Source organism: Heptranchias perlo, chromosome 24 (assembly GCF_035084215.1).
Source record: "Heptranchias perlo isolate sHepPer1 chromosome 24, sHepPer1.hap1, whole genome shotgun sequence".
Taxonomy (NCBI): Eukaryota; Metazoa; Chordata; class Chondrichthyes; order Hexanchiformes; family Hexanchidae; genus Heptranchias; species Heptranchias perlo.
Genome location: NC_090348.1, coordinates 10892390 through 10918476, shown reverse-complemented (window position 1 = coordinate 10918476; position 26087 = coordinate 10892390). Strand labels below are relative to the sequence as shown.

The window sequence follows — 26087 nt, the reverse complement described above, 5'->3', positions numbered from 1 at the left end:
GAGGCCCAGACCAGCAGAGCAGAAAGGAGAGGAGCCCAAAGCAGCAGGGAAAGGAGCCTGGACCAGCAGAGCAGCAGGGAGAGGAGCCCAGACTAGCAGAGCATCAGGAAGAGAAGCCCAGAGAACCAGGCAGTTGAGCCCAGACCAGCAGAGCAGCCAGGAGCAAAGCAATTCAGTTAAAGATTGTCAGGTAGTAGGCCGGAGACCAGACAATCTGTGTTTATTGTATTTGCATGGAATCTTACTGTCCACCGTAAGCTACTGGCAGAGCTCAAAGGTGAACTATGGAGGAGTGTTCAATACAAAACAGCCATTGTAGGAACATAGGGATTGATAGACAAAATAAGACCAAGGTCCACCTCGTTCACTTTCTACCACCTGGCAGTCGCATGATACAATGATAATGGTGGTGTTGACTAATCAATAATTGTGTTTAAATAAAGGACGAACTGCTTGAACCTGCACAGGTCTGATATTCACTGTTGTGCAGTTTCAGGATTATAAGGGATAATTTTATAACTTTATGCTCCCAGGAATTTTGCCACCAGGAACACATAGTAAGGCAAGTGCCCAAATTCCCTATGTGCAGCCCAGGCAGTGACGACCCATGCCTGGGGCAGAATTTTATTTGGTAAGGGTAGTAAGGGATCTAGGTCAAAGGTGGGTAAATGAGATTGAGGTACAGATCAGCCATGATCTAATTGAATGGCAGGACAAATTTGTTAAAGTTACCCCAATAATTCATAGGACTACAATGTCAATGTGTGGCCTCATTTCATTGAGTTCCTTTTTTGTGTGTTTGCTTTAATCATCAACTATAAAGGCAGTCTACTGAACTCAATACCTGATATGTCACTATTTCTGTTAATTGACTAGATTTTCTACCTACCCTCATTATAGTCAGGCCAGTTATAGTGATGGAGAGGGCCTTTTCACACAGGTACAGAAAAGGTTAAGGGGGAAATCTAATTGAGGTTTTCAAAATTACAAAAGATTTTGGGAGGGTAAAATAGTGAAGGATTAGTTCTGTTGGTTGGCATTCTGTTGGCTATTCATCAGTGGACAAGAACGTTGTCAAAAAACAATAAGGGGACTGTGCTGACATGTTTGTCATATCCTGTTGTCTAATCTTTCCAGCTGGCTCCACTGTTGAGGAACTCATTCACGAGATCTTGTACGACACGCGGCAAAATTCTGAAGCCAGGAATTATGTTTTAAAACTCTGTGACGCTGAAGAGGTTTTGCTGAAGTAAGTTGTTTGTACACAGCTTGTTCATTGCTGCCCTTATTAAATTAAAATGTATGTACTTGAAAATTTCACACAAAGGGTAGTAGAAATCTGGAATTCTCTCCCCCAAAAGATTGTGAATGCTGGGACAATTGGAGCTTTCAAGACTGAGAACGATAGATTTTTGTTAGGTAAGGGTATCAAGGGATATGGAGCTAAGGCGGGTAAATGGAGTTGAGGTACAGATCAGCCATGATCTAATTGAATGGTGGAACAGGCTTGAGGGGCTGAATGGCCTCCTCCTAATCCTATGTTTCTAAATTGCTTTCAATTTTAAAGGGTAGAAAGTTGTTGTCACTTTGGTCATTAGGCTCTGGCAATTTGACATGAGAATGGGACCCATTTTGTGGTGGGGGGGGGGGCTCCTGTTCACTGGGTTTGGACTGTCCACTGAGCAAACCAGGAATTGTATCTACACCCTGTCAACACAAACCAATTGCAGTACTCAAAGAGCAACCTAAAGAAACTTGAACCTGCTCTCCATTCCAAGAGCAATTAAACATCCCATTTTCCAACTGAGCAGTCTCCTAATTAAGCCACTAGTAAATCCAAATGGGAAGTGGTTCTGTCCAATTTGAGATGGAGCATGCACAGCCCATTGAATTTCCCTGTGCTCAAAAAACACTCAACCTCTTCTCTAATTTTTTTTCCTTCAATACAAAGGGTGTCCGCTGATGAGTAATGTTAATTGTACTTGAAGAAAATGAAGCACTATGTAGCAGATTGGTTTGTGTATAGGGTCTGATCTCTTTCGTGGAACAATGATCAAGAGAGGCGCTATCAGGTTTATTGCTTTCACTCCTCCCTCGCAGATTAACACTGGCTTCAAGTTATTACATGTAATTTAACTTTGTAGTTTTGGCAAGTGTAGCATTCCAGAACTTTTTTTGCTAATTTATTCTCGGGATGTGGGCATCACTGGCAAGGCCGGCATTTATTGCTCATCCCTCGTTGCCCTGCGAAGGTGATGATATAACTGAGTGGTTTGCTCGGCCATTTCAGAGGGCAGTTAAGAGTCACCAACGTTGGTGTGGGACTGGAGTCATGTATAGGCCAGACCAGGTAAGGATGGCAGTTTTCCTTCCCTAAAGGACATTAGTGAACCGGTTGGGTTGTCATCTGTGCCTTCTGATTCCTTATCTGTTGGTTCTTGTGCAGGAAAGTGGTGCTTAGCAATGACAGCTGTCACCTGCAACAGGCTGCACACCAACATTTCTCCATAGAGATTCTCCAACCTATTACACAGATGAGTGGTTTACAGATACTTTTGACGTGTCATTAGCAGGTTTTGAAGTCCTTTCATGGAAGGTAGAACTAGGAGCTGCCAAATGGATAAATACTACTTGAATAGCTGAAGCCAGGGACAAGTGAGTAAAGATACTTGGCAAAATGCCAAAGATGCCAACTCCAATGGATACCAGCCTGCTGTTGACGTTTCAGATTGATGTTCTTTGGGACTTAACATATTGAAGAGAATGTACGATTTTCCACTAAAAGTTTAGTTAGATTTCCTAGAGGTTCCCGTTTGTTCTAAAACCAGCGGGCAGGGCATATGGAGTTTTCACGGGTTTTTTTGCTGAAACTTTGTTGAGAACTGAAAACAGTCAACACACTCAACCACCAAAGTCTGGATATGAACAATAGCACCCGATGTGGATAAGTCAGATAAGGTGCCATCGCCCGTAGTTGGTAAGATTTTGGCACATTGTTCCTTGGGACACGCGTTGGCTTCTGCCGTTGCCACCACAGCTGCGCAGCATCAAAATGTTTTCAATAACTTAGTCCATGTCCTCAGCAGGGACTTCATTGTAAGCTGTGGAAACTTCTGCCTTGAAAACGAGTGATTGATGGGTAGCGTCAAAGCAATGTACATAGCACTGCAATGATACTCCAACGCATCCTTTGATTTACTTCATTGGTCTGGGTTACCCAGTTGGTCAGAGAGTGAATGAAAACACACCACATTTGTCAAAGGTGCTTCTTGTTTTCCACCAGTGGTTAATAGCATTTAGAACCGATGGGCTGAAGGATCATGGGGAAACTTTTCTTCAGCCACACAGCATTCCAGTAAGCTCTTGTGAAAGAGCAAGAAGTTCAGGATGAATGCAGCAGGACCATTCAGAATGTCCATGATGGCGACCTAGTGTGCTGATAATCCCAAGTTCTTTTTGGGGGACCCCTTCAACGTTTGCCTGTACGAGAGTCGAGGATTGGTGTGCAGAGACAGCACCTGAATTTATTATCTGCTGCAACGCTTGTAACAACAGCATCAATGCTTTGGAGCCTTGTTGCTCCTCCAGAACAGAGCAGTTAACTTGATCGGTGCTTCTGCCATTGGACTCAATATCCACTCCCTCCATCACTGGTGCACTGTGGCTGCAGTGTGTAAGATCTACAGGATGCACTGCAGCAACCCTTTGAAGTTACTTTGACAGCACTTCCCTCCCCGTGACCTCTATCTCCAAGAAGGACAAGGGCAACAATATTGTAAGAACGCCATCATCTCCAAGTTCCCCTCCAAATCATACATCATCCTGACTTGGACAGATATTGACATTCAATCATCTTCACTGGGTCAATCTCCTGACGTTCCCTACCTAATACCATTGTGGGAGCAGCATTGCCACAAAGTCTGAAGCAGTTTAAGAAGAAGGCCCACCACCAACTCCTCAGGACAACTAGGGATGAGCAATAAATGTGGTCATGCCAGCATCAACCACATCCCGAGAACAAATATTAAAAAAAATTAATCTGCAAAACCATCCCAGTTAACTTGAAATTGAAAGCCTTTTAAAATTGAAAATTCTATTTGCTTCCAAATTCTGAAGAGTCCTGACCTATTTGACCATTGAATATATAATGATTTAACTGTTGACCCATCTGTGCGACATATTTTCACTTGTGATCAATATTGATTTAGTTATTGAGAGTGAGAAAAAATTACCTTAAAAAGCAAATACTAAGGTTGTTTTTAAATACCGTGCATCATTTCGAGAACATTATTTCAGCCAGAAGGATTTTTTTTGGAAAAGAAGTGAGGCTCAAACACTATATGGAATTCAATCTGAACGTGTAAATGCCTACTCTTACCCTTGCTATCCTACACTCCATCTTAAATAGCAGTGTTGTTTGGGCAAATAAAGAATTTGCTGGTGGCGTAAAGAATTAATGTGATTATATGTATCAGCTTTTCCCATGCAAAATAGGTTATTACTGTATATAATTTAATCTTCTCGCTGTAGTCCTTGTACTTTAGGGAGTCATGAGTGCCTACAGCATTATCTGAAGCTTAATAATGACATCAGGCTTCAGCTACTGAGACACAGCGATCTTCAACGGGTGTTAGCTCGAACTGTAAGTGATACCTTTGCTCAGCACTATGCTCACATTGCATTTCTGTTCTTTTAAGCAAAAACCCAAAATATTAATGATCTTCCCTTACTACTTGAAGGGAAGAAAAATTTGTAGGGCTATGGGGAAAGAGCAGGGTTATGGGACTGAACTGAATTGCTCTTAAAAAGAGCCAGCACAGCTCGATGGGCCGAATGGCTGCCTCCTGTGCTGTAACCATTCTATGATTCTGTGGTACTATTATTACTATTAATCCTAATGTTGGTTCTAATGAAATCATAGCCCATTAAATTATCCTAAATGGTTGATTGCCCCCAACAGGTGGGGGATGACCAGGGTCCATCCACTCTTCAACAATCTGTAGCCATAGAAAATGGTGCATGTAAAGTGAGCTTATCTAGGTAAGGACTGTTCACTATTCTTTTTGACCCTTAATATTAAATGTGAGTGATGTTCAGCATTGTCCTCAAGCCCAACAACAAGACTAAATGAACCATTTTGTGGAAAAGTGCCTGAACCATCATGAAATATCACAACTAAACTCAACTGGCTCTGATTTGTACATTTACTTTTGGCTACTAGCATCTTCTGTACAGATTTCCTGTTCCCTCCCTAAAAACAACGCTGTCTTTCTATATTCTATATTAATAGTTTTGCCCAGTAGGTATGTGGCTGAGGGAGGCTCTTATAGAAGGCAGGACTCCACCATCTCTGTATGCACCATTTTCCTTTCAGCAATGTTACCTGGTATAGGAAAGTTCATGATGATCTTTCTTTTATCCTTTTCTTCTCCTCATGGTTCTTTCCCCCCCCCCCCCCCCACTCCCCCTGCTTCCAGTTTAATCTCCACCTTTCTGAAGCAGTGATTTACACTGGGGTATGTTTCCACTGGGACAGCAGCTCTCCAAGTTCTTGGCCTAGTTACAGTTCTTCATGCATGGACCAGGACAGATAGTGTGGGCAGGCTTCTCCGACTCGCGATCAGCCCCCCCCCCCACCACAGCCCGCTTCAATCCCCCTCTCCCGGGACTTACCTAAGAGGCCGCTGCCGGCAAGGCAGGTCACCCAATATTAATATCTTCGCTCGGGCGAGCTGTCTGTGGAAGCGCGACCATCACCGGCGGTTCGCACTGAGTATGTTAATGAGGCCCAAGGACCAATTTCCATCGATCAGCGGGCCTCTCGGTTCGGGCGCGCACTGGTCACACAGCGTCGAATCTGAGCCAAGGCCAATTTCTAGGCCCTTGTGTCCTAACTGCGTTTTATACACAACAGGATTCCAGTTTCCATTTTGAAGTTTGATAAGGAAAGACAGCTTCCATTTTAACTCTAGCTAATGTAAAACATGACATAAAGATAGAAGTTGCCTTAATTTCTCACATTCCAAATGGTTCAGATATGGTTTCCAGTGCTACTTTTATCTTTGAAGTCCTTTTATTACATCTTCAAAATCATCTGCTGTAAATATTATTTTGTGAAGTTGCCTAAGTTATTTTGTATGTAAGGTTAGTTCCATGAAAATGGCCTTAAAATTTAATGACATTTAATAAAACATCCTCAGTCTGTGCTTCCATGATGTGGATGGCCTTTGCAGTGTTTACTGTTTCAAATCCTATTTCCACAGGAAAGCCCTGAATTCAAAGCTCGATAGCTATCATCATGAGGCGAGCAGTTTATTATCCACTCAGGTATGATGGGAGACTGTGAAGCAGCCTGTTGTGTGCAGTTGTTAAGCTAATTTGAAGTAACAATACCATCCGAAAAAAATTCTCAAAACAAAATGTCTCTTTAATTCATCCGTCCTCATTAGCAAACTCTGTATGCATGCAGAATAATCTGATGTCTGACCAAATGGTCCCTCTAAATTAATACTTAATAACATAGCGTGCCTATTATTGCCATGTACTGAATTTCAAATAAAATTATTAAATTGCTATTCGATACTGAAAGTTAAATGACTTCAACACCATGAAGCCTGAAATAGTGGGCTGAGTTTTTTTTAATGAAAGGCTGGCTCAGATAGCCATGTGTCCAATACTTTAATGTATTGTTACTTTGTGTTGCATTTTGCTTTTGCACAAATGTGCACTATATGCATTAAGCAGCATCTTTGGAGCATGAGGGCTGAAGGGTCGTAGTACATTGAAATTATAGCTCAACAAAAAGAGTAGATGCCATGAACGCTGAAGCCCCAGGGAGTAATTATCAGTCTGTGTCTGGGAGGGGATTTATGTTTTTCCATTTCAGAATGCAAAGGGCAATCTAATGAAAACAAGCCAGTATTACATTCCACTCACACTCACACTCACATTTGTTTTTTCTTCTTATTTAGTCATATTCCACGCAATGGGAGGTGACTTGTCACTTACAGTGCATTCACCACATCACTGCAAGTTGAGCATTAGTGCAAAGTGATTTTTGCCTTGGCTCAGTGGTAGCACTCTCATCTCAAAGTCAGAAGGACATGGGTTCAAGCCCCACTCCAGAGACTCAAGCACAATCTCGGCTGACGTTCCAGTGCAGTACTGAGGGAGTGCTGCACTTTCGGATGAGACGTTAAACCAAGGCCCCCTCTCAAGTAGATGTAAAAGATCTCGTGGCACTTCTTGAAGAACAGGGGAGTTCTCCAATGTCCTTATCTCTATATCTCTCTCCTGATCACAATTTCTTGTTTAAAATCTTTGTCGTCTTCACAATCTTTCCCTCAGACAATCATTTTCACAATTTCTCTCACACAATCTTTTCTCCCCTCTCTCTTGCCTAAGTCACATACATTAAATCAATCAATATTAATTGCAATTCTGTTTGAGCCTGGCATCACTAAATAGCAAGTTCCCAATCTGCTACACCCTCTGAAAGAAAGGCCAAGCTGAGTGTAAATGGAGGTGGTGAGGGAAATCAGAAGGTAACTCAATACTCTTCTCCTCATGTCTGGCTGAACAGCAACATTTGGGACCAACTGCCAGAGAATGATGTGTGGTGATGAGAGACCTAAAGGCCATTTTATATAGGAGATTGATGCCTATAAAGTCTTTGGCCTGTTCTTTACTGGAACAGCGAGCTGTGAATAGAAAATATCTGTCGGGAAAGTCTATTGGATGGCTCGTGGGTGATAGAGAGTATACCTTGATTGACAATCTATTTATTCTGATTGTTTTTTATGCTGAAGGTGCCTGGTTGAGTGTGTATGGCTGCAGCTTGAATCTAGCCCTGTATTGTGGTAATTGGGTGGAATAGCCAGAAATGTTTCCATGTTTATTTTCATTTGAGAAAACAATTGCAGATATGCAGCAGCAGCAAAATTGAACACTTCACAATGACCTACATAACTAGCATAAACATTTTTAATTTAAAAATTGCACCAAAACATAATATTGCAGGTGTAAATGTCATTATCTAATGGCTAATTTATTAATTTATTAAGATGTATTTGGTGATTTCTGCTTCAAGCCTTTCCCAGATTGTTTCACACTAGAGTATGATAGATCTTTGAAATGTTTCTTGCAAGTCTGGAAATGTAGATGGTGATTTATCATTGTGATGTATCTTATTACATGTTTAAATTCTTGAATAAAAGAGGACTGGGTGGCACAGTGTGTTACCATACTGTCCCTTCACCCGTGGGAACTGGATTCAAAGTCCTCTGATGGGATGAAAGTGTCTGGGTCAGTAACCAGAGGACATAGATTTAAGGTGATTGGCAGAAGAACCAGAGGCGACATGAGGAAACATTTTTTTTACGCAGTGAGTTGTTATGATCTGGAATGCACTGCCTGAAAGGGTGGTGGAAGCAGATTCAATAGTAACTTTCAAACGGGAATTGGATAAATACTTGAAGGGAAAAGAATTACAGGGCTATGGGGAAAGAGCAGGGGAGTGGGACTAATTGGATAGCTCTTTCAAAGAGCCGGCACAGGCACGATGGGCCAAATGACCGCCTCCTGTGCTGTACCAAATTATGATACTATGAAAGTCTAAACTTGGTTTCTGGTGGATTGTAGAATCATAGAATGGTTACAGCACAGAAGGAGGCCATTCAGCCCGTCAAGCATGTGCCGGCTCTCTGCAAGAGCAATCCAGCTAGTCCCACCCTGCTCACAGATTGGCAATCTCATGAGGATGATGTGAGAGGCAGTCCTGAAGGTTTGCTGAGTACGTGCACTGCTTAGTTTGGTACGAACCAGGCAGATCATTCAGGTCCCACAGTGGATCCCTGGTCTGTGCTGACTCGGCTGATGTAAGCCAGGGTTGCCATAGGTGCATTATAACCAGCCTCAGTGCCCCAGGGTTGTTGGCATGGGGAGAGGGGGTTGGCTGGGAAGTCCAGCTTACTGTCCTTGATTGTCAACCAGTGATACTTGTTGGAAAGTGCATGTACGTGGGCATGGATTCGAGCTTGAAGATTGGGTTTGACTGAGGTCCCTTCCTATGGATGAAGAAAGCCTGACTATACTGACACAAGGAGAAACATAGAAACATAGAAAATAGGAGCAGGAGTAGGCCATTCGGCCCTTCGAGCCTGCTCTGCCATTTAATATGATCATGGCTGATCCTCTATCTAAATACCATATTACCGCTCTCTCCCAATACCCATTGATGCCTTTTGTGTCTAGAAATCTATCTAACTCCTTCTTAAATATATTCAGTGAATTGGCCTCCACAGCCTTCTGTGGTAGAGAATTCCACAGGTTCACCACCCTCTGAGTGAAGAAATTTCTCCTCATCTCAATCCTGAATGTCCTACCCTGAGACTGTGACCCCTCATTCTGGACCCCCCAGCCAGGGGAAACATCCTCCCTGCATCCAGTCTGTCTAGCCCTGTCAGAAATTTATATGTTTCAATGAGATCCCCTCTCATTCATCTCAACTCTAGTGAATACAGGCCGTGTCAACCCAATCTCTCCTCATATGACAGCCCTGCCAGCCCAGGGATCAGTCCGGTGAACCGCTGCTGCACTCCCTCCATGGCAAGTATATCCTTTCTTAGGTAAGGAGACCAAAACTGCACACAAAACTCCAGGTGTGGTCTCTGTATAACTTCAGTAAGACATCCTTGCTCCTGTACTCAAATCCTCTTGCAATGAAGGCCAACATACCATTTGCCTTCCTTTCTGCTTGCTGCATCTGCATGTTTGCTTTCAGTGACTGGTGTACAAGGACACCCAGGTCCCTTTGTACATGAACATTCCCCAATCTATCACTATTTGTTAACAATTTTCAATCCATGCCAGTATATTAGCACCAATCCCATGTGCTTTAATTTTGCATACTAACTTCTTCTGTGGGACTTTATCAAAGGCCTTCTCAAAATCCAAATACACCACATCCTCTGATTCTCCCTTATCTTTTCTACCAGTTACATCCTCAAAAAACTCCAGTAGGTTTGTCAAACATGATTTCTCTTTCATAAATCCATGTTGACTTTGTCTAATCCCGTTGATATTTTCTAAGTGTCCTGTTATCACATCCTTTATAATAGACTCTAGCATTTTCCCTACTATTGATGTTAGGCTAACCGATCTGTAATTCCCTGTTTTTTCTTTCCCTCCTTTTTTAAATAGTGGGGTTACATTTGCCACCCTCCAATCTGCAGAAACTGTTCCATAATCTATAGAATTTTGGAAGATGACAACCAATGCATCCATTATTTCCATGGCTACCTCTTTTAGTATTCTGGGATGCAGATTATCAGGTCCTGGGGATTTATCGGCTTTCAGTCCCATTAATTTCTCCAGCACTTTTTTTACTAATACTAATTTCCTTTAATTCCTCCTTCTCACTGGACCCTTGGTTCCCTATAGTTTCTGGGATGTTATTTGTGTCCTCTTCCGTGAAGACAGAACCAAAGTATTTGTTTAATTGCTCTGCCATTTCCCTGTTCCCCATTATAAATTCTCCCGTTTCTGACTGTAAGGGACCTACATTTGTCTTCACTAATCCTTTTCTTTTTACATATTTGTAGAAGCTTTTACAGTCCACTTTTATGTTCCTTGCAAGTTTACTCTCATACTCTATTTTTCCCCTCTTAATCAATCTCTTGGTCCTTGTTTGCTGAATTCTAAACTGCTCCCAATTCTCAGGCTTGCTACTTTTTCTGGCAACTTTATATGACTCCTCTTTGGATCTAATACTATCCTTAATTTCTTTTGTTATCTATGGTTGGGCTGTTTTTCCTTTTGTGTTTTTGTGCCAGAAAGGAATGTATAATTGTTGCAATTCATACATTCGTTCCTTAAATGTTAGCCATTGCCTATCCACTGTCATGCCTTTTAATGAAGCTTCCCAACCTATCATAGCCAACTCGCTCCTCATACCTTCGTAGTTTCCTTTGTTTAGATTTGGGACGCTAGTTTCGGATTGGACTACTTCACTTTCCACCTTAATGAAAAATTCTATCATGTTATGGTCACTCTTCCCTAAAGGACCCTGCACAACAAGATTATTAATTAACCCCTTCTCATTGCACAATACCCAATCTAGGATAGCCTGTTCCCTAGTTGGCTCCTCAAGGTACTGGTCCAAAAAACCATCTCGTACACACTCCAGGAATTCATCCTCCACAGTATTATTGCTAATTTGGTTTGGCCAGTCTATATGCAGATTAAAGTCACCCTTGATTACTGTGAGCAAGACCTGCTGGCATCTTTTGGGACCATTTTGCAGCGGGAGGTACATTCTAAGGACACCACAGAGGAGGGAAAATTTGATTGTATGGGAATTAGAAAAATCCACACGCATCCTCTTCAGAGTTTGAGTTAAGCCACATTGTTGGGGCATAGTAGCAAAGAGAGGTTTGCTCTGAAGCGGATAGTTGCGTGCCTGACCTGGGAATACTTGGTACTGAAACTGCAGCCTAGAAATTACTGTTTATGGTATTACCAGGTGTATTCTTAATACATTCCTTTGTCCACGATTTTAAAATAAATGGGTTAACACCCATATTAAAATGGTGGACAGGGAATGTCATAGAAATGCATTAAACATGTATTCACTGATACAGGGTTGCCAACAGTAACCTTTGTGCTTAGGCATCCAAGATGGGAAGGTGTTCCATTTCCCAGAATGGTGGTGAACACCAAAAACATTTGGGTATGTAATAAGTAACATGAAAGCTTAGAGAACCGCCTGAGAAAATACTCAGATGAATCGGAAAAGAGTTTAAGGGCATTCCCACTGGGATCCGTTTCGATGCACTTTTGTGAGCCCAGTTCCTCTGGTTACTGCCATTTATGAAACTTGTGGAAACATTTGTTCTTAGAAGATGGGAAACCAAAGCCTCTCTCCTGCTCCTTTACAGAAAAGCACGTGTCGTGTTGTTGAGGAGGTTAAAGCCATTTGCTACATGCTTTCGTCGGTGGAAACGAAGGAAATAACTGCTGCCATTCAGCAGCTGAAGTCGGTTGATTCGCAACAGCAACAGGTACAGTCTAAATAAAATCAAAGGAGAGTTAATTAGTCAATGTGCTGTGACTCAGCTAAGATCTGATATTGGTAGGCACTGCCGCCAGTGTGGAGCTTTGTCAGATCGGACCGCAGGTGGAACGTTGGGCTACGACACCACAGAGCTAATTCTGTAACTCACGCTCTATGTTGAGAGCCTCACCTCTTGAGATCACCCCTTTATCCTGCACATTTTAATATCTAGCCTGAGAGATTAACGACCTCAGTTGATTTAAGGCAGATATGTGTCTGTGCACCACCTACAGTATCTAATATCACTAATTCCCTGCTCTTTTCAGCCACGTGGGAACTGGAATGAGCCATATTAGTAGAGATTCTTGTTGAAAGTGTGTCTAATTCATGGATAAGTTTGGACTACTTAATTCAAACCTATAGGCCAGTGTAACGTTCTCAGTGAGTCAAAATACAGTGAGTGTTTATAATGAGTGCAATTTGACTGGATAAATGGGTAAATGAGACAAACCACATCTGTCTAGCCTGAGCACATGTGTAGGATTTCATGGGATACCCAGACAGAATGATGGTTTTGTCTAGACAAACCATACCTAGTCTAGTATATGAGCCCGATGCCTCTCCAACCCCGACTCTCATCAATCCACCATTCTTGGTTTGTTACTGGACAACTAAGGCCTATGATGGAAAACCAAAGGCAGTTGTTTGGGAGATGGAGCAGTTACCCATGTTAGGAAAGGTTCAGTTAAATTATTAATGAGTAATTCCCAAGTGTGTGTGTGTGTGTGTGTGTGTGTGTGTGAGAGAGAGCGAGACAGAGTGACACAAAGGGTAAATTTTGCATGGCTTTGCTCCTAATGTGGATCCTCTCTGGTCAGGAGTGTTGAGTGGAGAATCAGAAATGAACCACCAGAAAATCAGAGGTCCACATAACTGCATGTGCTGCTCTGTATCCAGTTTTCCACCCTGTGCTCCTATGTTAATACAATTAAATTAATTTCTGGACTGCTTGAGGACTCAGGAAACCAATTGTAGCTTTCTTAAAGCAATGCCAACAAAGATTTAATTTATTTTAAAAGGATCAATAACATTCTTCACTCGTGTACAACAGTTGAAAACATCAGGCAATAAAAAGTCCTCCAAATATCACTGAACGATGATCATTTTTGAAAATTGCTGCATAAATATATTCATTTAAAAAGACATAGTTCTTCATTTTTACACAAGCACCTTTGGACCATTCAGAAAGCTGGCAAAACCCATACAAGCAGCACTGACCCAGCTAATTACAGTGCATCGCTGAGTGCTTTTGGTAGATAGACGTTTAAAAGTGGATACCCCGGAGCAGAATTAGCCCTTGAGCAGTGGCCTAGCGTTACTGTTGAGAGAGGATGGGTGATTTTACAACAAGCCACGTTGGATCCTACACAAAGCATTTATACACCAAAGGCAGGAAGAGAGATGCAATGTACTTAAAAATCTAAATTTGTATGTGTGTGATGTGATACTCAAACCATGGTGCACTGGGTCATTCTCCATCAAAAAGCCATCGAGCGATCCCTGCTGGAAGCAAGCTCATATAGGCTTCGGCTGAAAACAGGATTGAGCTTGCCCGCGATGGTCCCCAGGTCAAATAGCCAGCTGACATTTCCTGTCCCGGCTCACACGAGTGAAGAATGGTCACCTGGTCGATGTTCTGGAGGGTGGCTGATACTGTGGAATTAATTATACCCCAGTAAAAAGCCAATCGTGGAAAAAGAACAGGAGGAAAAGCTGTGAACATTATAATAAATAAATATGCAAACAAAACAGGCAGCCTAGAATCCAGTAGGCTTATTTTGAAGATATCTTTGGAAAAGAACCCTATACATTGTCCCGATGTCCAACTTGCCCCCATAAAGGTAGAGGACATTAAAAAAAACCTGCATAAGTTGGTGCAACTCATTTTACAGGAATTGGTTATGAATAATTCCTTCAAATTGTCTTGTTATACGTTGTCCGATTGTGTATGTACTAAGCCAACTGCCAGGTAATGACCATCTCCAAGAAGACAGCGTCTAACCACCTTCCCTTGACATTTAACGGCATTACCATCACCGAATCCCCCACCATCAACATCCTGGGATCACCATTGACCAGAAACTTAACTGGACCAGCCACATAAATACTGTGGCTACAAGAAGAGGTCAGAGGCTGGGTATTCTGCGGCGAGTGACTCACCTCCTGACTCCCCAAAGCCTTTCCACCATCTACAAGACACAAGCCAGGAGTGTGATGGAATACTCTCCACTTGCCTGGATGAGTGCAGCTTCAACAACACTCAAGAAGCTCGACACCATCCAAGACAAAGCAGCCCGCTTGATTGGCACCCCATCTACCACCCTAAACATTCACTCCCTTCACCACCGGCGCACTGTGACTGCAGTGTGTACCATCCACAGGATGCACTGCAGCAACTCGCCAAGGCTTCTTCGACAGCACCTCCCAAACCTGCAACCTCTACCATCTAGAAGGACAAGGGCAGCAGGCACATGGGAACAACACCACCTGCACTTTCCCCTCCAAGTCACACACCATCCCGACTTGGAAATATATCGCCGTTCCTTCATCGTCGCTGGGTCAAAATCCTGGAACTCCCTCCCTAACAGCACTGTGGGAGAACCTTCACCACACGGACTGCAGTGGTTCAAGAAGGCAGCTCACCACCACCTTCTCAAGGGCAATTAGGGATGGGCAATAAATGCTGGCCTTGCCAGCGACACTCACATCCCATGAACGAATTAAAAAAAACTAAATAAAACGGTTCCCTGATCAAACAGTTAATAATATTGTAGAGACTCGTCCGGGGCACAAACCCAGTCGGGCCAATTTTCCCAGTGCACGTTGCTGGCGGAGCTTTGGCTGACAGATGTGTACCGTGAGTTCGAAGGCGGGCTGCTGTGGATTTTCTCTCTATTATGAATGGAAAACTGAAGGCAGTGTGCCCGCGAATTCCCAGTATACGTGGTCAACAGGTGAGGCTCCCAACGGCAACACAAGTTACCCCAAGGTTCCCATCTAACATCTTAAACCCTTTTTGCAAATTGCGTTTTACTTCATTTGATTCGGTAGCTCATGATAACAGTAAAATATCATTGTGGGAAACTAAATTTTCCTGATGAATTTCCTGTACATTACTGCTCATGTCAGCTTGGTTACACTCTCCTCTCTGAGCCAGAAGGTGATTGGTTCATGCCCCACTCCAGGACGTCTAGGGTAACACCGCAGTGCATTACTGACCTGATGTTCGAGTGTAGGAGGTGCCATCCTTTGGATTAAACAGAGGTCATGTCTGCCTGTGGTTTAGGTGGATATAAAAGATCCCATGACACTATTTGAGGAAGGGCAGAGAGTTTGCCCGTTCTCGCCAACATTCCCCCCCGCCCCAATCAACACCATCAAAAACAGATTACCTGGTCATTCACCCCATTGCCGTATGTGCGACATTGCTTTCTGTAAAATTCCACATTTGCCGAAGGAACAGCGGTGATCATACCTCAAGGACATTCATTGCGCACAACGGTGTTTTAGATGTGTCAAGGTGCTATTCGCATGAAGTTCTTTATTTTTATTTTTCTCAGAGAATACCCAGAGCCTTTAATATCCTGCAGTCAAGTTCTTATGTGAACATACGAACAAAAAGATTAAGCTATGTTGTGGGGCGATGCACATTACATTCCAGCTGGTGTGAACTATATTTGGTAAATGCTTAAGCACAGTTCCTGAGGGGTCTGTTCTTGTGAGCTTTTCAGGGCTGTCAACTGTTCTGAAGCTGCAGGTTAGCTTTTGCTAGTTTTCTAGGTTGACGGATATGGTTTTGTGAGTGTATATATCCCTATTATACATCGGGTTGCCAACTCTGGTTGGACATATTCCTGCAGGTGTCATCACATGACCTCCTACCTCCAACTGCCCCACCCTCACTCCTGCCATTGGTCGCCCAACATGTCCATCCTCATGATGCATCGCCTTCCTGTGCCAATTGGAAAGCGAATAGACTCTTCATTACCCGATTGAATGATTCTTGACTGTCAGTCAAACAGTCTTTTTTTCCCATGTCCAATATTTTGATAACTAGTAAACAAAAGTGTTCAAAGACATTTTTTTTTAAAAACACCATTTTTTATTGTCCCTATGATTTTTCTCCTGGGTTGCTCGCAGCATTGTCCTGGAGAATAGGATTGATAGCCCTGGAGTCTCCAGGAATTACTGAACGGTTGGCAACCCGAATTATACATCCAATCTCAATTAAAAGTAATTCTAGTTACTGTTAAGTGTTGACTTCCTGTTCTCCGGATTTACATGGTGGATAAGTAGACATCAAATTGGTGTTCCCATTCACCCACCTGCTGCAGTTGTTTCCGAAGCATTGTTTGTTGGCTGCAATAGTGACATACTGTATACATTACACACGTCTGACATTATATGAAGTACTCTGACAAGGAGTAGAAAGTCAAATGACAAGTAGATAAGCAGTTTAACAAAAGACTATTATTAAATATTCCCGAGCACATATATTTGCCTGCTGTGATTTAGATACCAGTTGACTGCATTAGCTGTCAAAATGGCAGCTAATTTTGGGCCTGAATGCCTCAAACTGGCCACCAGATGGTGATCTATCATTGGCTGAATCAGGCTGACAATCACAAAAATAAATTAATGAAGTCAAGAAAATTGCAATAGAGTGTTCTGTCCAAATATCGCCTCGCTCGGAAAGACATGGCCAACACTGGAAGATATAACTTAAAAGTCCTAACCTAGAATCATAGAATCTTACAGCACAAAAGGAGGCCATTCGGCCCATCGTGCCTGTGCCGGCTCTTTGAAAGAGCTATCCAATTGTCCCACTCCCCTGCTCTTTCCCCATAGCCCTGTACATTTTTCTTTTTCAAGCATTTATCCAATTCCTTATTGAGGTAAACAATCAGGATCTCGTCGTTGATGTTGAAATTGCCAGTTACTGAGTGCAACATAAGCCTGACTTTACCCACACAGTTGAAGGAGCCGGATGAGGGTACGAGGTGTGTGGAACGTGAGAAACCTGTTCTGAAACAGTCATGTCTGAATTTTTCTGCACCAGGGCAGCCTGTTCTAATATGACTTTTTCAACATTTGACAACCTCTCGTAGCCTCTGGTGTGTTATCCACGGATTCCTTTGCAACAGACACCAGTCAAACCAGATATAATTGGGCCACAACTATTGTGCTTACTGATGCTTTGTGTTCCAGGAGAAGTTCATGATGTGCCGTGAGCTAGTTATTGTATTTTTTTTCCCCAATTTGTAGCAGTTGTTCGGGGATCAGCCTAATCCCTTATGTAAGGCCTGTTGCAACAACAACAACAGTTTGTATTTGTATAGCGCCTTTAATACTGTAAAACATCCCAAAGCACTTCACAGGAGCGTTATCAGACAAAATTTGACACTGAGTCACATAAGGAGATAGTAGGACTGGTGACCAAAAGCTTGGTCAAAGGGGTAGGTTTTAAGGAGCGTCGTAAGGCAGAGAGGTTTAGGGAGGGAATTCCAGAGCTTAGGGCCTAGACAGTGAAGGCACGGCCGCCAGTGGAGGGGCGGAGAAAATCGGGGATGCACAAGATTTCACAACACCTCTGAAAAGTTACGGCACATCCTTATCTTTAAACTGGGGTATATAACTAAAAAGAATGTCTCCAGCAGAGAGTTGTGTGAACGGTAAATTGTGGTATGTTTTCCAGTGACTTGCTATCTGATTCTCTGTGCAGTTGCTCTGACACCACTCAGTGTCTACAGAAGTCTCTGTATATCACTCATGAGAATACCTGATGGCATTTTCTCTCTACTCATCAAATGAGTCGATGTAATTCCCCGTAATCATCTTCCTTTTCATAGCTGCAGAGGGCTGGAGTGTCCAATTAAAGATTTTGCCTGCCCACTGACTGTGTTGATATGAGCATTTCAGCGATGTGCCGATGAGTGCTGAAGCAACGTTGACTCTAAATTGGTCTCCTGGTCTGTGTGTATCACTCTTGCAATTATCTGCAAAGACCTAAGTCACATTCACAGAATTTGAGTTTAAGACTGGATCAGCCTTCAAATTGTATGAAGTCAGGGTCTACTATCACAGCTATGATTGAATTTTTTAACAGAACAGTAACATGGAGCCTGAGGGATCATACTGTAGGCTTACAGAGCCACAGTGACCGACCATCTTTGTCTCATCTAGCCAATAGAACCAAGTCTTTGAAAATCAAGAAAACAAACAGCAACTCCACTACTATAGTGTGTGATGAACAGAGTTTTAATGGCATGTTTTGGTTGTACTCCCTCAGTCCAATATGCGACTGCTTGACTAGTCTTGTGAAATAGTTAAGCAGTGAAAGGTTGTTTCCGTGGTTGGTGAATTAGTAACCAGGGGCATAGCTGGAGGATTTTCACTGAAGGAACAAAAGAGGAGTAAGGAATTTTTTTTACACACTTGAGTTATTAGAACTTGGACTGCTTTACCACAGGTGACTGAGGCAGAGGTTATAACATATTTTAAAATGGATTAGGATAAGTATTTTAAAAGGAAGAATATAAAAAGGATAAAAGAAAAGGGTAGGGAAACTGTAGATAGCTCCAGTTAAGGAATTATACCTGACATGGGTGAGATGGGCTGAATGGCCTCCATTTGTGCAATAAATTCTGTGATTCCAAGTATTCAAATGAGAGAATCCAATTCACAAGTCAGCTGGGACAATTTCACATGGAAAGTGCAGTACTATTGTATTAAAGTCAAATCTTAAAAAAGATTTCAGAGTGTAGACCTTAGTTGCTGCATGCCCTTATTTCAAAGAGGGGATCCTACTCACGTTTTGACGACAGATCCAAAAATTCTCCCAACAAGGTTAAAACGAAGTCCATCTTCTTTGTATTCAATGGTGGTCACCACAGGAAGAGTATTTCTACTATGAAATCCTGGACAGGACATCAACCTTTGTAAGCCCTTTGCTTGATTCGAAAGTTGTTTGTGACCAAAGATCTCACATACCTCACCATCTGACTTTTGGGCTATAGGCTATAGGTTAATGCAGTACAGGGGATGTATTTCTCCCCAAAGAAACTATGTGTTGTCACCAGGTACAGTATTGTGCTGGTGTTGGGTTAAATGCCAACTTGTGTAAGGACTGCTTTCTATAAATGACTTGAGACATTACTGCACCAATTCCTGCATGCATCTTTGTCTGAGGCTAAATGAATTTGGCATTTAGAATAAAAAGAGAAGCTGGTAGGGAATGACAAATTTGACTCTTTGAACCCTCCCCCAGTGGACCAATCCACAGTCCCCTGAGGGAGGGGGATGACTACATGATCAAGAAGGAGAAATTCTGGAACTCCCCCAGATCGACAAAAGTATCAGTGGTCCGATTGATAAATGTCAATCTAATATTACAATCTGCATTATTCAGTACAAGTCCACAGTTGATATTTTTAATTCACGAAAAGGTTTACTACACACACTGTATGTCGTCTATGAATTATGATGTTTCCTGCTTGTGTACAGTGTGAAAAAAATGCAGTTGCACAATGTTAATCTGATCATTTTACACTCGATGCATATCAAGTGAATTATAATTAAAAAGTTGATAACCAGATCAGTTAAACAGACCAATGTGTACATTATAGGGCGTAACCTGCAGTGTCTGCATGAATTGTCTACCTTTGTTCGTGGTTGAATTTCCTAAAAAAAACAGGATTTTTTGCTTTACTTAAATGGAATCAGAAAAGAATTTTTTCAATGACTAATTAGGTGCCATGTTTTTCCACTTTCAGACTTCATTTCATTCTGTTCAATTGCCTAACCGACAAGGTAAAAACCTAATTTATTACATGTGTGAACTTGCTTCTTGTTTATGCTGAGTAGGTCTAAGTGGTTTATTTGCTGGGCTGTTTTAATTTGTTCTGGGGATGTGGGCAACACCAGCAAGTCAGCATTTATTGCCCATCCCTAGTTGCCTTTAGGGCATTAAGAGTCAACCAGATAACATGGGACTGGAGTCATGTTGATCACACCAGGTAAGGGTGGCAGGTTCCCTTCCTAGTAGAAATATTAAAGAATTACTTTGCCTCAGTAATTACCAGGGAGACTTGACATTGGAAGAAGAGATCATAAAAGAAATAAAGACATCTAAGATAGAAAGGGGGAAGTTAATTGATAAACTAATTAAACTTAGAAAGGATAAAACCCCTGGTCCGGATGGATTGCATCCGTGCATATTAAAAGAAGTTAGGGAAGAGATAGCAAAGGCACTATTACAGATATATCAAAATTAATTAGAAAAGGGAATAGTGCCAGAGGACTGGCGGACAGCTAATGTGATTCCTGTATTTAAAAAGGGAGATAGAACAAGTCTAGGGAACAATAGACCAATTAGCTTAACATCGGTGGTAGGAAAGATAATGGAATCTTTACTCAGAGATGTAATAGAAAAACATCTAGAAACCGAAAATATAATAAAGAATAGTCAGCATGGATTTCAAAAGGGAAGGTCATGCGTGATCAACCTGACTGAATTCCTTGAAGAAGTATCAGAAAGGATAGACAAGGGTAATGTAGTAGATGTAATATATTTGGATTTTCAAAAGACCTTCGATAAGATACTGCATAGTAGACTCATGACTAAGGTCAGAGCATGTGGAGTCGGGGCAGGTAGCAGAATGGATCGCAAGCTGGCTACAAAACAGAAAACAGAGAGTAGGGGTTAAGGGTACATGCTCAGACTGGCAAAAGGTGGGAAGTGGTGGTCCACAAGGATCGATGCTGGGACCATTGTTGCTCACAATTTACATAAATGATTTGGACTTGGGAATTGGAGTTACAATTTCAAAATGTGCAGACAACTCCAAATTGGGGAGTATAGTTAATACTGAGGAGGACTGCAACAAAATACAGGAAGACATTAATAAACTTGCAGAATGGACACGTAATTGGAAAATGAATTTCAATATAGATAAGTGTGAGGTGGTACATTTTGTAGGAAGAATAATGAGGCCAGATACTCCTTGGAAAACAAGAGTCTAAATGGGGTAGAGGAGCAGAGGGATCTGGAGGTGCAGATACACAAATCACTAAAAGTAGCGAAGCAGGTTAATAAGGCCATAAAAAAGCAAACAACACACTGGGGTTCATTTCTAGAGGGATAGAATTGAAAAGCAGAGAAGTTATGTTAAACTAGTATAGAACCTTGGTTAGACCACACTTGGAGTACTGTGAATAGTCCTGGTCTTCATATTATAAAAAGGATTTTGAGCTCTGGAGAAGGTGCAAAAAAGATTTATTAGGATGATACCAGAACTGAGAGGTTATACCTATCAGGAAAGATTGAAAACAGGCTGGAGCTCTTTTCTCTAGAAAAGAGAAGACTGAGGGGTGACCTAATAGAGGTCTTTATGATTATGAAAGGGTTCGATAGGGTAGATGTAGAGAAGATATTTCAACTTGCGGGGGAGACCAGAACTAGGGGCCATAAATATAAGATAGTCACTAATAAATCCAATAGGGAATTCAGGAGAAACTTCTTTACTTTAGAAAGTGGAACTCGCTACCACAGGGAGTAGTTGAGGTGAATAACGTAGATGCTTTAAGGAGAAGCCAGATAAACACATGAGGGAGAAAGGAATAGAAGGATATGTTGATGGGGTTAGATGAAGAGGTCCGTGTGGAGCATAAACACCGGCATGAACCTGTTGGGCAAAATGGCCTGTTTCGTGGTAATTTTTAACTGATGGTAGCCAATTCAATAAATCACTAGATTTATTGAATTTCACAAGTTACCATGGTGGGATTTGAACTCATGACCTCTGAGTTGCTAGGCCAGTATCATAGCCACTACTGGTGGCGAGGGAGGGGTGAGTGGTGGTAATAAGTTGTATTTTCTTTTCTCAAATCTTCCCCTTGCTGCACACCATTCCTCAGCCATGACGGTGGGCTTGGGGCCATGTACCAGGCTTCTTCAAGCAGTTATCTATAGCTGGTTGCGAGGATATGCGGAACATTTGACATCCGATTTTTCACTCCCTCTGCTTGACACTTCTCTCTAACAGTGCAGCCATGATTAGGACGTCACTATTTGGGGCATTGTATGATGAACCAACAGCTATCATCAAAAAAACACTGCAAATACTGCAATCTGAAGTTAAAACAGAACAGCAGGTCAGTCAGCATCTGAAAAGACAGGTTAATGTTTTGGAAAGAGATCATCGGAACTGCACCTAAAGCATTAACCTGTCTATATCTCTTTTTAGATGTTGACAGACTGGCTGTGTATTTTCAGCGATTTTTGGGAGGGAGGGCTGAGGGTGGATGGAGAGACTGTCAGACTTATTTCACATCACTTTGTCTTAATACCACTTCTGTGAAGGGTTCATTCATACTTGGAAGTAAAACCAATGATGACAACTTCAAATGCATTCTTAAAGCATCTATAAAGAACATCCCAAATCACAAATAGGCAGAGGGAAAACAGACAATGAGCCAGGAAAGGGGGAGATTGGCAGAGGTAACTGAAAGCTTGATCATAGAATGTTTTGAGGACATTTTTAGAGCTGGAGAGGGAGGTGGAAAGATTTAGGGAGGCAGGTCCAGTGAGTAGGACCAAGGCTGTTGAAGGCTTTGCTGCCAAAAATTGGGGGGAGGGATAGGGATGTACATAAGGTCAGAATCGGAGGAATGGAGTGTTCAAGAAGGGGAATGTATAGAGGGCTGGAGGAAAAAAGGCGGAATAAGGTTATGGAGGGATATATAGGCAAGAACAAGGATGGGGGAACAGGAACTAGTACAGATCAGTGAGCATGGGGATGATGGGCAAGCTGGGCCTCGCGAGGGACAGGATATATGTGGCAGAGTTTTGGACAATTGAAGTTTATAGACATCATAAGACTTGGACTAACAAATGCCCAGTTCCAATGGTTTTGCCTTTATGAAGCAATATTTGTAAATGCCTACGTCAATGTAACATTTAAAAAGGTTATTTAAGGAATATTTTGCCAGTATAATAAAACATAATTCGGATTTCAAGTAATTAAACAAAATGTTGTTTCTTCTGTTTGATTTGCCCCAGTCACTGACACTAACCACCGCTGCACTTCAAATTGAGTGAAAGCTGACGATGCTCTTTATGTGCAGTGGTATAGTGGTTATATTACTGGATTAGTAATTCAGAGACCTGTACTAATAACACAGAGCATATGAGTTAAATCCCACCGTTTGAGAATTTGAATTCAGATCAGTAAAAATAAATGTCGGATTGTCGTAAAAACCCAATTGGTTCACTGATGTCCTTTAGGGAAGGGAACCTGGCCTGGCCTGTTTGTGACTCCAGTCCCACACCAATGTGGTTGGCTCTTAACTGCCCTTACAACTGGTTTGATAGGCCACTTATATCAAATGAGGGCAACTAGGGATGGGCAATAAATGCTGTGACACCCACATCCTGAGAATGAATTTTAAAAAAATGTTTCTTCTACTTCCAGGTTCACGAGCTGGAGCAATCAGTGCACTGACTGCTGCCGTCTCTCAACTCATACACATCTACTGCAACAATTTTGACACTGATTACCAAGCTGCCAATGTTAGTGCCACAGAAACCACATCAGTAGCACAGGCACAACTGAATACTGAACGTCTTAACTTCAACATTTATGCTGTGCACGGAATCCCCAGTGCCTGGGCTAGAAGGTGAGCTGAAGTAGTCCACTGTGCTGAAGTAGTTCTTTGTGCCAAAATAGTCTGTACTTTCAGCCTTGGCTCAATTGGTAGCACTCTCGCCCCTAAGTTAGAAGGTTGTGGGTTCAAGTCCCACTTCAGAGGCTTGAGCACATAATCTACGCTGATACTCCAGTGCAGAACTGAGGGAGTGCTGCACTGTCAGAGGTGCTGTCTTTCGGATGAGACATTAAACCAAGGCCCTGTCTGCCCTCTCAGCTGGACGTAAAAGATCCCATGGCACTATTTGAAGAAGGGAAGTGGGGGGAGGGTTCTCCCTGATGTCCTGGCTAATATTTATCCCTCAACCAACATCGAAAATACAGATTGTTCATTATCTCATTGCTGTTTGTGAGACATTGCTATATGCAAATTGGCTGCCATGTTTCCTTCATTACAGCAGTGATACACTTCAAAAGTACTTCATTGGCTATAAAATGCTTTGGGATATCCTGAGGTCGTGAAAGGCGCTATATAAATACAAGTTCTTTCTTTTCTCTTTTCTTTCAGTTTTTGAAGAACCGCAATTTAGCCATTTCGAAATGTCTTCTGTGCTTCAGTTTCAGGGTTGCCTTAAATAGTTTACAATATTGGTTCCCACTGTGATATCATATTGACTTTTTTATTGTGATATGATTCATTGTCTGCGGCAATGTAAAATCAAAGAGTTAAAACTAAGAGAGAGGCCTCTGCCTCTTCCTTCGTGCCTTCATGCCTTTCCATTCAGAGCCAGCCAAAACATTAGCAGAATTCCCACTATTTTCCATGCAATATATGAATTTCCATTATTAATAAATAACCCGTAGTTTAATTTGTAATGCTGCCATTTCATCTTGACACAATGATATTTTCAACCCTATCAATCTCGTAGGTGCTTTTTGCTTAAAGTACTTCAAGCTGCAGTGGCCTTAATATTTCACATCATTAATTTAGCCGATCTTTGAGTTACTGCTGGTAACAGCTGAACTTTGCGATTTTGCCAAACAAAGATTGACTTTTTGTTTTCTTCTCTTGACGTAGCTACGAGAACTTATTTGTGTCTTGTTCATTAAACTATGGAGGTAAGGAGTTGTGCCAGTGGGTTAAGACAGAGGAAATTTCCATCACTAAATCTTCCCTTTTTCTTCTGGCCAGATGGAACCATAGGTAAGTACAGCATTTTGAAATCATTGCAGCATCACAAGAGTCAGCCTGAATTCATTATTGGATGTTTATGAACCTTTTTGCTTTTAGTCCCAATTAAAAATTCAGATATGCAGCAATCTTCAGAATAAATAATTTAATCCACACAAAAAGAGTTTTACGTTGTGTTCTGATGTGGAGAGATTGAAATCTGAAGTCTGTGCATTGATTTAGGTTGTGAATGACCGACTGGCTCTGTTTTGCATAAAAACTGTATTTTGCAGATTATATCTAAGTTGCAGTTTAGCAGAGTTTATATTAACAATTGGAATTTCATCACCCAGTGATATTTCAGGATGAACAACAGCTGCATTTTAAATATTTTATTTTTCTGATTGGTGGGAGGAAGCTATAAAGTATAAACAGTTTACAAATTGCACTGCTTGCCGTGCAGAACACGAGAGACCTTGGGCAACATCCATCAGTTGATGCAATCATGCACGCAAGTCGTTGCTGGGTCAAAATCCTGGGACTCCCTACATAACAGCGCAATGGGAGTACGTTCACCACACGGACTGCAGCGGTTTATGAAGTCAGCTCACCACCACCTTCTCAAGGGCAACTAGGGATGGGCAGTAACTGCCGGCCTTGCTTGCAATGACCATTTCCTAAGAATGAATTGAGAAAAAGAACTGTTTTCTGGTTTGGACTAAACCAAGTGCTGATTCTGTTTCAGAATGTACATGCCCATTGAAATTAAGCAATTGCCCTGTGAGGCAACACTCAACCTGGCATTCCACGGATACCGCACCACCACTGGGAACTACTCTGATGCCAACAAGCACTCCAAAAATGCTGAAACCTTAGCGCGTGCCTCCATGCCTCTCTACAGCTCTAAACTGTAAGTTCACAAAGTCAGAGACTGGCTGGTGTTGCTCAGTTTAATATGGGTTCCTTGTAATTACTTAAGACACTTCAAATGAGGCATTGTACATCATTATGGCACTCCTGACCAATCAGAAGCCCCGTTTCACATTATCACAAGACATTATCAGAGGTCAGATGATTATCTATAGCACACGCTTAGAACATCGCCTGTTTCCATGGCAACACACAGCCCCTTCCACAGCCCACTGAGATTTTTCCATTT

General features: G+C 42.0%; 1 protein-coding gene across 6 annotated transcripts in view; it reads left to right on the top strand.

Moving 5' to 3' along the window:
• Positions 1–26087, top strand: part of LOC137341562 (phosphatidylinositol 3-kinase C2 domain-containing subunit gamma-like) — a 147895-nt gene that overhangs the window by 24955 nt on the left and 96853 nt on the right. For all 6 annotated transcript variants that reach the window (XM_068004750.1, XM_068004749.1, XM_068004747.1 and 3 more), the window contains exons 5-13: positions 1138–1249; positions 4531–4642; positions 4961–5040; positions 6264–6327; positions 11937–12059; positions 19885–19921; positions 23584–23788; positions 24836–24961; positions 25674–25838. In XM_068004750.1, the coding sequence (XP_067860851.1) occupies positions 1138–1249; positions 4531–4642; positions 4961–5040; positions 6264–6327; positions 11937–12059; positions 19885–19921; positions 23584–23788; positions 24836–24961; positions 25674–25838 (1024 nt within the window). The remainder of the gene's footprint in view (positions 1–1137; positions 1250–4530; positions 4643–4960; positions 5041–6263; positions 6328–11936; positions 12060–19884; positions 19922–23583; positions 23789–24835; positions 24962–25673; positions 25839–26087) is intronic.